At 38.9% G+C, this 12,318-nt stretch overlaps 1 protein-coding gene across 10 annotated transcripts in view; it reads left to right on the top strand.

Annotated features, from left to right (window-relative positions):
* The window catches only part of GFM2 (GTP dependent ribosome recycling factor mitochondrial 2), a 55,234-nt gene that overhangs the window by 31,199 nt on the left and 11,717 nt on the right, over positions 1 to 12,318 (top strand). For 7 of the 10 annotated variants that reach the window (XR_009222875.1, XM_058562816.1, XM_058562253.1 and 4 more), the window contains 2 exons: positions 2,283 to 2,359; positions 4,902 to 5,040. Coding sequence is in view for 9 of the 10 variants with exons in the window: in XM_058562816.1 (XP_058418799.1) it covers positions 2,283 to 2,359; positions 4,902 to 5,040 (216 nt within the window). In the remaining variant the exon portion in view is untranslated. Of the gene's footprint in view, positions 1 to 2,282; positions 2,360 to 3,210; positions 3,322 to 4,901; positions 5,041 to 12,318 lie in introns of those variants that run through there. The other 3 variants (XM_058562906.1, XM_058562473.1, XM_058562998.1) reach the window with 3 other exon arrangements.

Genomic DNA, 12,318 nt, shown 5'->3' with positions numbered 1-12,318 from the left:
GGTTTTCTTGTTACCTTAAAATGCCTTGGGGTGAGCTAGGTATAGTCTTGACTCTAATGGAGATGGATCAGGTGACAAGAATCTGGCCGCCCAGTTACATCAAGGTTGACCAAGCTAGTTATATCAAGGGTGGCCAGGCACTTAAGGGCAGGGGCTGCCCAAACAAGATAACCTATGAGTTCTTTTAAATATGTTTGACAGTCATTTCATATATAGTCATTTCAAACGTAGTGTGGACACCTACATTCAGATTGCAGGATTGCAGTTAAATTGCACTAGCCAATTTTAAATTTAAGGCCTCAAGCCTTTAACTACTTTAGGAGAAAAAGTTTGATGTCCAGAGAAAGTCTCCTTCGTGGGCATTAGCTTACAGATCCTAGGCCCCTGAGGGAAGGGAACTTCCAGAGCCTCCCTGACCCAGACTGCTTTCAAGCACGTCTACGTATTCTTTTGTCTGTGTGTCCATTGTGTGTACCCTCTGGTCCTGTTACAGCGCTTCACACCCTGCGTTGTAACACTGTAAGTGTTTTCACCCCAGTCAACTCCTGAATGATAGTCTTTATAAATATTTTTGAATGAATTTATTTTTCAATAAAATTACTATCTTTTTATTTCAAAAGCCGCAAAGTGTCATAAGCATCATTACTTTCTTTCAATATCTATAGGTGCTTAAAAATAAAATAATGTCTCTTAACCTTGAATATGCATATACATCTCTTGGGGTTCTTGTTAAATGCAGACTCTGATTCAGTCTGGAACCTGAGATTCTGCATTTCTTTTTTTTTTTTTTTTTTGTGAGGAAGATCAGCCCTGAGCTAACATCCTTGCCAATCCTCCTCTTTTTGCTGAGGAAGCCTGGCCCTGGGCTAACATCTGTGCCCATCTTCCTCCACTTTATATGGGACACCGCCACAGCACGGCTTGACAAGCGGTGCATCGTTGCGCGTCCGGGATCCGAACCTGTGAACTCAGGCCGCCAAAGTGGAGCACACGCACGTAACCGCTGCGCCATGGGGCCGACCCCTGAGATTCTGCATTTCTAACAGCCTCCGAGTGATGCCAGTGTTGCTGGTCCTTGGACCCAACTTTGGGATATCAAGAATCTAGAACAGCACTGTTCAATACAAATACAACATGACCCACATATGCAATTTAAAATTTTCTTACAGCCACATTAAAAAAAAGTTGAACTAGCAAAGTTAATTTTAATATATTTTACTTAACCCAGTATATCAAAAATACTATCATTTCAACATGTAATCAATATAAAAAACTTCTGAGATATTTTACCTTTTTTTCATGTTAAGTTTTTGAAAACTGGTATGTATTTTACAGTTGTGGCACATGTCAATTTGGACTAGTAATACCTACTATGGATAGCTAGTGGCTGTCATTTGGACAGTGTGGGTCTGGAAGGCCTGGTTTATATACCTAAAAACACTTTAAAAGTGTGACTGATAGGTTAGTTCACTAATCCATTGCTCAACTCTTTTCTTCAGCTACACTTTAGGTTTATGGAACTTCTAACATCTTTTATAAAGAGAGAGAGTATACTTATCAGTTGATTGATTGAATCAAAGCATCACTTTAGATGGCATATTTAATGCAAATAATATATTCTTATTTCCTCTTTGGTTGTGATAATTTATCATAGAGTAATCACATTAGCATCTCTTTATTCATGATGTAATTTAGCTTCCTTTTGCCAGTTCTCATTATTGCCCGTGTTTCTGAAGGCATTTTGCTTTTTTGTCAGCTCCTAGATTGATCTTTGCAAAACATAATCAGATGATGTTACTGTCCCAGTTAAAACCCTTCACTGGCTTCCCAGTGCAGATCAAACTCTTGACGGTGGCCTACAGGACCTTACGTGATGTGATCCCTACTGCACATCTCCTTCCTCATCTGATTCTGCCCTTCCTTTTGCCCAGCAGGATGCAGCCACGCTGCCTCTAGTGGTTTTCCCAATAGGAGACCATTCCTCGCACAGCCGTTTCCTCTGTCTGGAATCTTTTTCTTCAGGATTTTGTCTACAAGGTCATTCTTCTTTGTCTGTGTCTTTACCTGAATCATCCTGGAGAGGCCTTCACTGATCACCCAATCTCAAGTAGACTCCCATCACTATCTTATCACCTCATTTATTGTCTACAAAGCATTTATGGCTGTTTGAAATTTTCTTTTTTAAAATTTGTTTACTTGTTCATCTATTTTCCCCACTAGAATATATGGTTCATTGTCTGAAAAGTGAAATGTAAAGATAACAGTTATTATTTATCCCCTAGATTTGGATCATGCATTGAAATGCCTTCAGTGTGAAGATCCCAGTTTGAAAGTGAGGCTGGATCCTGACTCTGGACAAGTAGGCATATTATTACTTAATCCCAGAACTCTTTCATAAGAGCATTTGTGTGTGTGTGGTATGAGTATTGTGTGTGTGTAAGTACGTATATCTAAAACATTGATTGATCTATGCCCCTGAAAGAAAAAGCTTTCCTTTTTGTTCTCTCATAATACAAATTTCTTTTTTTATGTTGACTGTCAAGCTAAGTAGACAAATTCTCCTTAATTTCTCAATATAATGATACCTATTATGTAAACTACTCTCCAACATTTTGGCCTTTCAGATGCCAGCCTTTTGTGAAATTTTCAAATAAGGTTCAATCCCAAAACAAAGCCCTGAGCATCTTATGCTAAGGCTTATAAAGCAGCATACTAAAGGGAGAATGCAAAGATGCTTTTAATGACAGTAACACACATAAGATGGGCGAGAAGTGGTAGATTATAACCTAACAGTGTGGGAGGAAATCGAGTTCTGCAGCAGGTACAGAACTGTGCCGTACATTACAGCACAGCAGAAGAAGGATGTGCATTCTGCATCTTCTTTTTAAGAAGGTAGGGTAAGGTTTATGTACGATTTCAGAAAAAGTTCCTTAAAAGGATTATAAATTTGCCTTTAAAAAGAATGAACTGATTTAGTTTATTTATTTATTACTTTATTTTCCCAAATGCCAGCTAAATGAGGTAGTAATTTGGTTTAATTGATCCTGAAGGCTACAACAGCAGCAATTAAAACAGAATCTTTTTAGTTTAAAAAACTTGTATTTAAAAAATGCCAATACATACTTTTTTAAAATATAGCAAATAGCACACAAGTGTACAAAGTAAAGAATTAAAGTCTCCCTTTCTGTCTCTCTATCTTATTCTATGCAGGTAACTGCTGTGAAAGCTTGGTGACTAGCCTTTCACACTTCCAGACATCCATTCTTCTGCTGTGCTGTGTGATAAAGCACTGTATTTTTTTTCCAAATATGTGTGTGCAGATATATATTATAAGTCTTTCTATTTGTATTATTTTACAACTTGCTTTTTCCCCCAATAATCTACGTCTTTAACTTTGTATTAAAGTATACCAATTATTCACCAAATAATTCTTTTTTGTTGCTGTTGTTCTTTACAATTACAGTTTTATTACAGTTAAAGGATATATCTTAGAACCTGCCAAAGAAAGAGACACATAGGGCAGAGTCTGGAAGAGTCTCAAGGTGAAGCTTTCTTCATCCTCAGGGACTTGATACCCTCCTGACAAAGAGATTGCCAACCAGGGAGGCTCACTTGAGCCTTTGGTGTTTGGAGTTTTTACTGGTGCTCTATCACACATTGCCTATGTGGTTGACCTTTATTCTCTAGCGCCTCCCGTAGGTTTGGGCTAATACCTTTACTCTCCAGGCTGGGACTGATATGGCTGTTCCAAAGCCTGTATCATAAATCACATTGTTAGACTATCTGGTGAACAGAGCCCCCAGACAAGCCAAGACACTTCTGTCAGGCAGCATCCTGGCCTAGAGATAACTTCGCTAGCTGAGAGCAAGGGCCAGATCTCTCTTTGGGTAAAGTTAATTCTTCACTACACAGATGACATATGAATAAGATGGAGCAAATGTGATTCCTTGCACTATCCTCTTTCTCATACACAGAGACCTTCCTCAGGAATAACTATTGTTCCTATAAACAAACAACAACAACAACAAAAAAAAACGCATGTCTTGATTGGTTTTGATACAAATCTGGCTGTTCTGACAAGGGCCCAAAATAACATTGGTTCAAAGAAGATGAAAGTCAACTTCTCTGTCACATGAAGGTCCCAGCTAGTCTGGAAGTTTTGACTGCCAGCAAAGCTGAAAGGTGCCCAGGATAGTTGGGAAATATCCATGTGGTTGGGAATGTTTGGGGGAAAGTTTATTCTCCGGTTCACAAGGTATTGTCCTCATCCACATGTTTCAAGACTTGCCTACATCATCAAGAGAAGGGCTTTCGGGCCGGCCCCGTGGCTTAGCGGTTGAGTGCTCGCGCTCTGCTGCTGGCGGCCCGGGTTCGGATCCCGGGCGCGCACCGACGCACCGCTTCTCCGGCCATGCTGAGGCTGTGTCCCACATACAGCAACTAGAAGGATGTGCAGCTATGACATACAACTATCTACTGGGGCTTTGGGGGGGGAGAAAAATAAATAAATAAAATCTTTAAAAGAAAAATAAAAGAGAAGGGCTTTACCCTTACCTTAAAGGCACAACCCAGAAGTTGCCAACATCAATTATACTCATGTTCCATTGGCCAGAACTTAGCTATGTGGTTGGGATGTGTCCTAGCTAGATGCCACTTTCCCAGCTGATAATTCAACTATCATGGAATAAGGAGAAAATGGCTTAGTAATTTCTTGATTTATTATTCCAATCAGAAAAGTTAAAAACAGTGTTTTAATGTAGGAGCCAAAAAAATTATAAAAGAAACTCAGTTTGTAATTAATGAAAAATAATGTGTATTGATATCATACTTTTATATAGTATTGTCTGATAAACATAATTTTTTCCTTGCTCTTAGTTTTATTTTCTTCCTCTTCTAACCAGACTGTCCTATGTGGTATGGGAGAGTTACATATTGAGATTATTCATGACCGAATCAAGAGGGAATATGGACTGGAAACCTATCTAGGGCCTCTCCAGGTAGCATACCGAGAGACCATCCTAAATTCAGTTTGTGCCACAGGTAAGAAATAAAACTTGAAGAATTTGCTGTTTTTGTTTCTCTCTCGCTCTCCAGGATCTGTTTTCTAAATCTCTTGCAGGGTTCACAGTCCCTGGTGTCTTCCATCAGTGGGGACAGGTTTCTTTTCTTTCTTTTTCTTTTTTTTTTGGTGAGGAAGATTAGCCCTGAGCTAACATCCATTGCCAATCCTCCTCTTTTTGCTGATGAATACTAGCCCTGGGCTAATATCCGTGCCCATCTTCCTCTACTTTATATGTGGGACACCTGCCACAGCGTGGCTTGCTAAGTGGTGCATAGGTCCGTGCCTGGGATCCAAACCTGTGAACCCTGGGCCGCCGAAGCGTAGCATGCCAACTTAACCACTCCGCCACTGGGCCAGCCCCTGGTTTCTTTTTTTTTTTTTAACTGAGGTAACATTGGTTTATAACATTATATAAGTTCCAGGTATACAACATTATAATTCAACATCTCTATACACTACAGCATGCTCACCACCCAAAGTCTAGTTTCCATCTGTCATCATACAGTTAACCCCCTTTACAACCATTTTACCCACCTCCCAACTGCCTTCTTCACTGGTAACCACCAGTCTGCTTTCTGTATTTATGAGTTTGTTTTTGTTTTGATTTGTTTGTTTTTTATTCCACGTATGAGTAAAATCATATGGTATTTGTCTCTCTCCATCTGACTTATTTGGCTTAGCATAATACCCTCAAGGTCCATCCATGTGGTTGCAAATGGCAAGATTTCATCTTTTTTATGGCTGAGTAGTATTCCATTGTATATATATACTATATCTTCTTTATCCATTCATCCATCTATGGGAATTTAGGTTGTTTCCATATCTTGGCTGTTGTAAATAGTGCTGCAATGAACATAGGAGTGCATATATCTTTTTCCAATTAATGTTTTTATATTCTTCGGATAAATACCCAGAAGTGGAATAGCTGGATCATAAGGTAGTTCCTGTTCTTAATTTGTTGAGGAATCTCCATACTGTTTTCCACAGTGGCTGCACCAGTTTACATTCCCACCAGCAATGTACAAGGGTTCCCTTTTCTCCACATCCTCTCCAATACTTGTTATTTCTTGTCTTTTTGATAATAGCCATTTTAATGTGTGAGGTGATATCTCCTTGTGGTTTTGATTTGCATTTCCCTGATAATTAGTGATGTTGAACATCTTTTCATGTGCCTGTTGGCCATCTGTATGTATTCTTTGGAAAAAGGTCTGTTCAGACCCTCTGCCTGTTTTTTAATCAGATTGTTTGTTTTTTCTTGTTGTATGAGTTCTTTTTGTATTTTAGATATTAATTACTTATTGGTTATATTGTTTGCAAATATCTTCTCCTATTAGGTAAGTTGCCTTTTCATTTTGTTGATGGTTTCCTTTGCTGTGCAGAAGCTTTTTAGTTTGATGCAGTCCCATTTGTTTATTTTTGCTTTTGTTTCCCTTGCTGTTGGAGTCAAATCCACAAAAACATCACTAGGACTGATGTCAAGGAGCTTACCACCATGTTTTCTTGTATGTATTTTATGGTTTTGGGTCTTGCATTCAAGTCTTTAATCCATTTTGAGTTGATTTTTGTGTATGGTATAAGATAGTGGTCTACTTTGATTCTTTTGCATGTGGCTGTCTAGTTTTCCCACTACCATTTATTGAAGAGGCTTTTCTTTCTCCATTGTATGTTCTTGGCTCCTTTGTCATAAATTAGTTGTCAACTATGACATACAACTATCTACTGGGGCTTTGGGGGGAAAAAAATAAATACATAAAAAAAAAATCTTTAAAAAGGGCCGGCCCCATGGCTTAGTGGTTAAATGCCCGCGCTCCACTGCTGGCGGCCCGGGTTCGGACCCCAGGCGCGCACCGGCACACCACTTCTCCGGCCATGCTGAGGCCGCGTCCCACATACAGCAACTAGAAGGATGTGCAGCTGTGACATACAACTATCTACTGGGGCTTTGGGGGGATAAAAGATAAATAAATATAAATTAGTTGTCGATTTATGTGTGGGTTTATTTCTGGGCTCTCAATTTTGTTCCATTGATCTGTGTGTCTGTTTTTCTGCCAATACCATACTATTTTGATTACTGTAGCTTTGTAGTATAGTTTAAAATTAGGGAGTGATGTACCTCCGGCTTTATTCTTTTTTTCTCAGGATTGCTTTGGCTATTCAGGGTCTTTTGTGGTTCCATATAGATTTTAGGATTTTTTGTTTTGTTTCTGTGAGAAATGTTGTTGTGATTTTGATAGGGATTGCATTGAATCTGTAGATTGCTTTAGGTAACATGGACATTTTAAAAATGTTAAGTCTTCCAATCAATGAGCACAGAATATCTTTCCATTGCTTTGTGTCGTCTTCCGTTTCTTTCAACAATGTCTTATTGTTTTCAGAGTAGAAGTCTTTCACCTCCTTGGTTAAATTCATCCCTAGGTATTTTATTCTTTTTGTTGTGATTGTAAGTGGGATTGTTTGCTTAATTTTTCTTACTGATAGTTCATTGTTAGTGTATAGAAATGCAAGAGCTTTTGTATATTGATTTTTGTACCCTGTAACCTTACTGTATTTGTTTATTATTTCTAATAATAAACATAATAGTTTTTTGGTTGAGTCTTTAGGGTTTTTGAAATATAAAATCATGTCATTTGCAAATGGTGACAGTTTTACTTCTTCCTTTTCAATTTGGATCCCTTTTGTTTCTTTTTCTTGTGTAATTGCTCTGGCTAGGTCTTCAAATATGTTGAATAAAAATGGCAAGAATGGGCATCCTTGTCTTCTTCCTGATCTTCGAGGAAAAGCTTTCAGTTTTTCACCATTGTGTATGCTGTTAGCTGTGGGTTTGTCATATGGCCTTTGTTATGTTGAGGTTCTTCCATTCCCATTTTACTGAGAGTTTTTTCCTGCATCTACTGAGATGATCATATGGTTTTTATCCTTTTGTTAATGTGGTGTATCGCGATTGATTGATTTGCAGATGTTGAACCATCCATGCATACCTGGAATAAATCCCACTTGATCATGGTATTTAATGTATTGTTTTGTTTGGTTTGCTAATATTTTGTTGAGGATTTTTGCATCTATGTTCATCAGAGAGATTTGCCTGTAGTTTTATTTGTGAGTGTTGTCCTTGTTTGGTTTTGGGTCAGGGTAATGTTGGCCTTGTAAAATGAGTTAGGAAGTGTTCCCTCCTCTTAGTTTTTGGGAAGAATTTGAGAAGGATAGGTATTAAGTCTTGTTTGGATGTTTGGTAGAATTCACCAGTGAAGGCATTTGGTCCTAGACTTTTGTTTTTTAGGAGGTTTTTGATGAGTGTTTCAATTTTCTTACCTGTGATTGGTCTATTTGGATTTTCTATTCCTGCATGATCCAGTCTAGGAAGGTTGTATAATTCTAAGAATTTATCCATTTCTTACAGGTTGTTCAATGTGTTGATGTATAGCTGTCTTTTATGATCCTTTGTATTTTTGTGGTATTCATTGTGACTTTTCCCCTTTGGTTTCTGATTTTACTTATTTGAACCTCCTCTTTTTATCTTAGTCTAGATAAAGGTTTGTCAGTTTTGTTTATCTTCTCAAAGAACCAGCTGTTAGTTTCATTATCTTTTCTGTTGTCTTTTTAGTCTCTATTTCATTTATTTCCACTTTGATTTTTATTATTTTCTTCCTTCTGACATTGGGCTTTGTTTGTTCTTCTTTTTCTAGTTCCTTTAGGTATAAGTTTAGATTTTTTGAGTTTTTTTCTCATTTCTTGAGGTAAGCCTGTATTGCTGTAAACTTCCCTCTTAGTACTGTTTTGCTGCATCCCATAGATTTTGGTATGTGGTATTTTCATTTTCATTTGTCTCCAGGTATTTTTTGATTTCTCCTTTAATTTCTTTGTTGACTCAATAGTTGTTCAGTAGCATGTTGTTTAATCTCCACATATTTGTGATTTTTCCAGCTTTCTTCTTGTAGTTGATTTCTAGTTTCATACCGTTCTGGTTGGAAAATATGCTTGATATGATTTCAGTCTTCTTAAATTTATTCAGACTTGTTTTATGTCCTATCATATGGTCTGTCCTTGAGAATGTTCCGTGTGCACTTGAGAAGAATGTGTATTCTGCTGCTTTTGGATGGAATGTTCTGTATATATCTGTGTTTTTTTTTTTTTTGTGAGGAAGATCAGCCCTGAGCTAACATCCATGCTAATCCTCTCTTTTTTTTTGCTGAGGAAGACCGGCTCTGAGCTAACATCTATTGCCAAGCCTCCTCCTTTTTCTCCCCAAATCCCCAGTAGATAGTTGTATGTCATAGCTGCACATCCTTCTAGTTGCTGTATGTAGGACGCGGCCTCAGCATGGCTGGAGAAGCGGTGCGTCAGTGCACGCCCTGGATCCGAACCCCTGGCCGCCGGTAGCGGAGCGCGCGCGCTTAACCGCTAAGCCACGGGGCCGGCCCCTGTATATATCTGTTAACTCCATCTGGGTCACTGTGTCATTTAAGGCCGATGTTTTTTTTGTTAACTATCTGGATGATCTATCTATTGACGTAGGTAGAGTGTTCAAGTCCCCTACTATTATTTTGTTGCCGTCGGTTCTCCCTTTAGTTCTTTTTTTTTTTTTTTGACACTGTTAATTCTTTTTTTTCTTTTTTAATAATTTTATTTATTTATTTATTTTCCCCCAAAGCCCCAGTAGATAGTTGTATGTCATAGCTGCACATCCTTCTAGTTGCTGTATGTGGGACGTGGCCTCAGCATGGCCGGAGAAGCGGTGCGTCGGTGCGCACCTAGGATCCGAACCTGGCCTGCCAGCAGGGGAGCACGCGCACTTAACTGCTAAGCCATTGGGCCGGCCCTCTCCCTTTAGTTCTATTAGTAATTGCTTGATATATATTGGTGCTTCTATGTTGGGTGCGTATATATTAGTGACTGTTCTGTCTTCTTGATGGAATGTCCCCTTTATCGTTATGTAAAGTCCATCTTTGTCTCTTGTTACCTTTTTTAACTTGAAGTCTATTTTGTCTGTTATAATTATGGCTACACCCACTTTATTTTGGCTACCATTTGCTTGGGACCTGAGATGGGTCTCCTGGAGGCAGCACGTAGTTTAGTCTTGTTTTTTAATTCATCCAGCCCACTCTGGGCCTTTTGATTGGTGAGTCAATCCATTTGCATTTAGGGTGATTATTGCTATATGAGGACTTAGTACAGTCATCCGTCAGTTAACGACAGGGGTACATTCTGAGAAATACGTTGTTGAGCAATTGTGTTGTTGTGTGAACGTCATAGGGTGTATTTACACAAACCTAGATGGTATAGCCTACTACACAGCTAGGCTATATGGTGCTAATCTTATGGGACCACCCCTGTATAGATGGTCTGTTGTTGACCTAAATGTCGTTATGCGGCGTGTGACTGTATTGCCATTTTATCTTTTGTTTTCTGATTGCTCTCTATCTCCATTGTTTCTTTTCTCTCGTGTTTCTCTCTGCCATTTTAGTTTGATGGTTTTCTATTATGTTTTTCTCAGTTTCCTCTTCTTTTTATGTTTTGTGTCTCTGCTCTAGGTTTTTGTTGTGGTTACCATGAGGTTTGTATAGTACATCTCATAGATAAAATTGTCCTTTTTCTGCTGATAATGTCTTATTTTCATTTGCTTATACAGGTTTTGTCCTTTTCCTTCTCTTTTATGTTTTTGTTGTCACAAATTACCCCTTTTCTGTTGTGAGTTTGTTACCAAATTGAAGTAGCTATAGTTATTTTTAATGTTTTTTTAACCTTTATGCTATAATTGTTTAACATCCTATTCTGTTACAGAGTTGCAATTTTCTAATATTGTCCATCTGTTAATCAGTTGACTCAAAGTTGTGTGTACTTTTTGCCTTTTCAGGTAAAAGAGCTCCTTTCAACATTTCTTGTAAGGCAGGTCTAGTGGGTGAAATCCCTCAGCTTTTGTTTGTCTGGGAAAGCCTTTATTTCTCCTTCATATCTGAAGTATAACTTTGCTGGATAGAGTACTCTGGTTGACAGTTTTTATCTTTCAGTATTTTGAACATGTCATTCCACTCTCTCCTGGCCTGTAGAGTTCCACTGAGAAATCGGCTGATAGCCTAATGGGGGTAACCTTTGTTAGGTTACTGTCTTTTTTCCCCCTGGCTGCCCTTAAAATTCTTCCTTTGCCATTGACTTCTGACAGTTTTAATATAATGTATCTTGGAGAAGATCTTTTTGTGTTAAGATAATTTGGTGTTCTTTTAGCTTCATTGTCTTATATTTCCACTTCTTTCTCTCAGTTTGGGAAGTTCTCAGCTATTATTTCTTGAAATAAGCCCTCTGCTCCTTTCTCCCTCTGCTTTCCGTCTGGGACACCCATTGTCCTTCCGTTGCCTTTTCTAATGGATATTTCCCTTAAGAGTTTCTCCTCTTTAACAGATCTTAGCTCCTTCTCCTCTTCCACCTGAATCACTTCTATTTTCCAGGTCCCTGATCCTCTCTTCCGTGTGGTCTGCTCTATTTCCACTGCTTTCTAATGCAGTCCTCACCTCATTTATTGAGTTCTTCACCCCCAGAATTTCTGTTTAGTTCTTTTTATTAGAGTTTCAAACTCTTTGGTAAAGTATTCCTTCTGCTCATTCATTTTTTTCCTGAGCTCACTGACCTCCTGTCTGAGTTTTCTTATAGCTTGTTGAGTTTCTTCATGACAGCTATTTTTGAATTCTCTATCAGTTAGATCCCAATCTTCCATGACTTTAAGTTTGGTTTGTGGAGGGTTGTCATTTTCTTTTTGTGATACCACGTTATTGTGATTTTTCATGATTTCATAAGTTGTTCCTCAGCCGGCACATTTGAAGTAGTGAATACCTTTCTTATTTAGGAAAAACTTTGTTTACCAACCTGTTGAACTGTTAAAATCAAAGTAATTAGAGGCCTTTCTTTTGTTTTTCAGTAGGTGGCGCTATAGCACAAGTTTTTCGTTTTTCTTCCCTGAGCTCTCACTGGCTATGTTTGAGAGCTGGCATTTTCCACCCTCCACCGCCTCTGTCAGAGGGGAGTTGGTGCCGTGCTGCTGCCAGTGTCACTGCAGTCATTGGTGTAGCTGCCGGGGTCACCAGGATGACAAAAGCCTCCTCTGCATATGGGGTTGCCTGAGTCATGGGCACTGCTGCGGCGTTTGTGAGAGGAGGAGAGTTGGAGGGGAGAGCCAGGGTTGCGGGCGTCTCTGCCACACCTGAGCTTGTCAGGTTTGCAGGTGCCACTGCCTCAGATGGAAGGGCTAGGGTCGCAGGTACCACCTC

Source organism: Diceros bicornis, chromosome 1, assembly GCF_020826845.1.
Source record: "Diceros bicornis minor isolate mBicDic1 chromosome 1, mDicBic1.mat.cur, whole genome shotgun sequence".
NCBI classification, from domain to species: domain Eukaryota; kingdom Metazoa; phylum Chordata; class Mammalia; order Perissodactyla; family Rhinocerotidae; genus Diceros; species Diceros bicornis.
The sequence above is the reverse complement of the archived record's forward strand: the minus strand, read 5'-3'. Positions and strand labels throughout refer to the sequence as shown.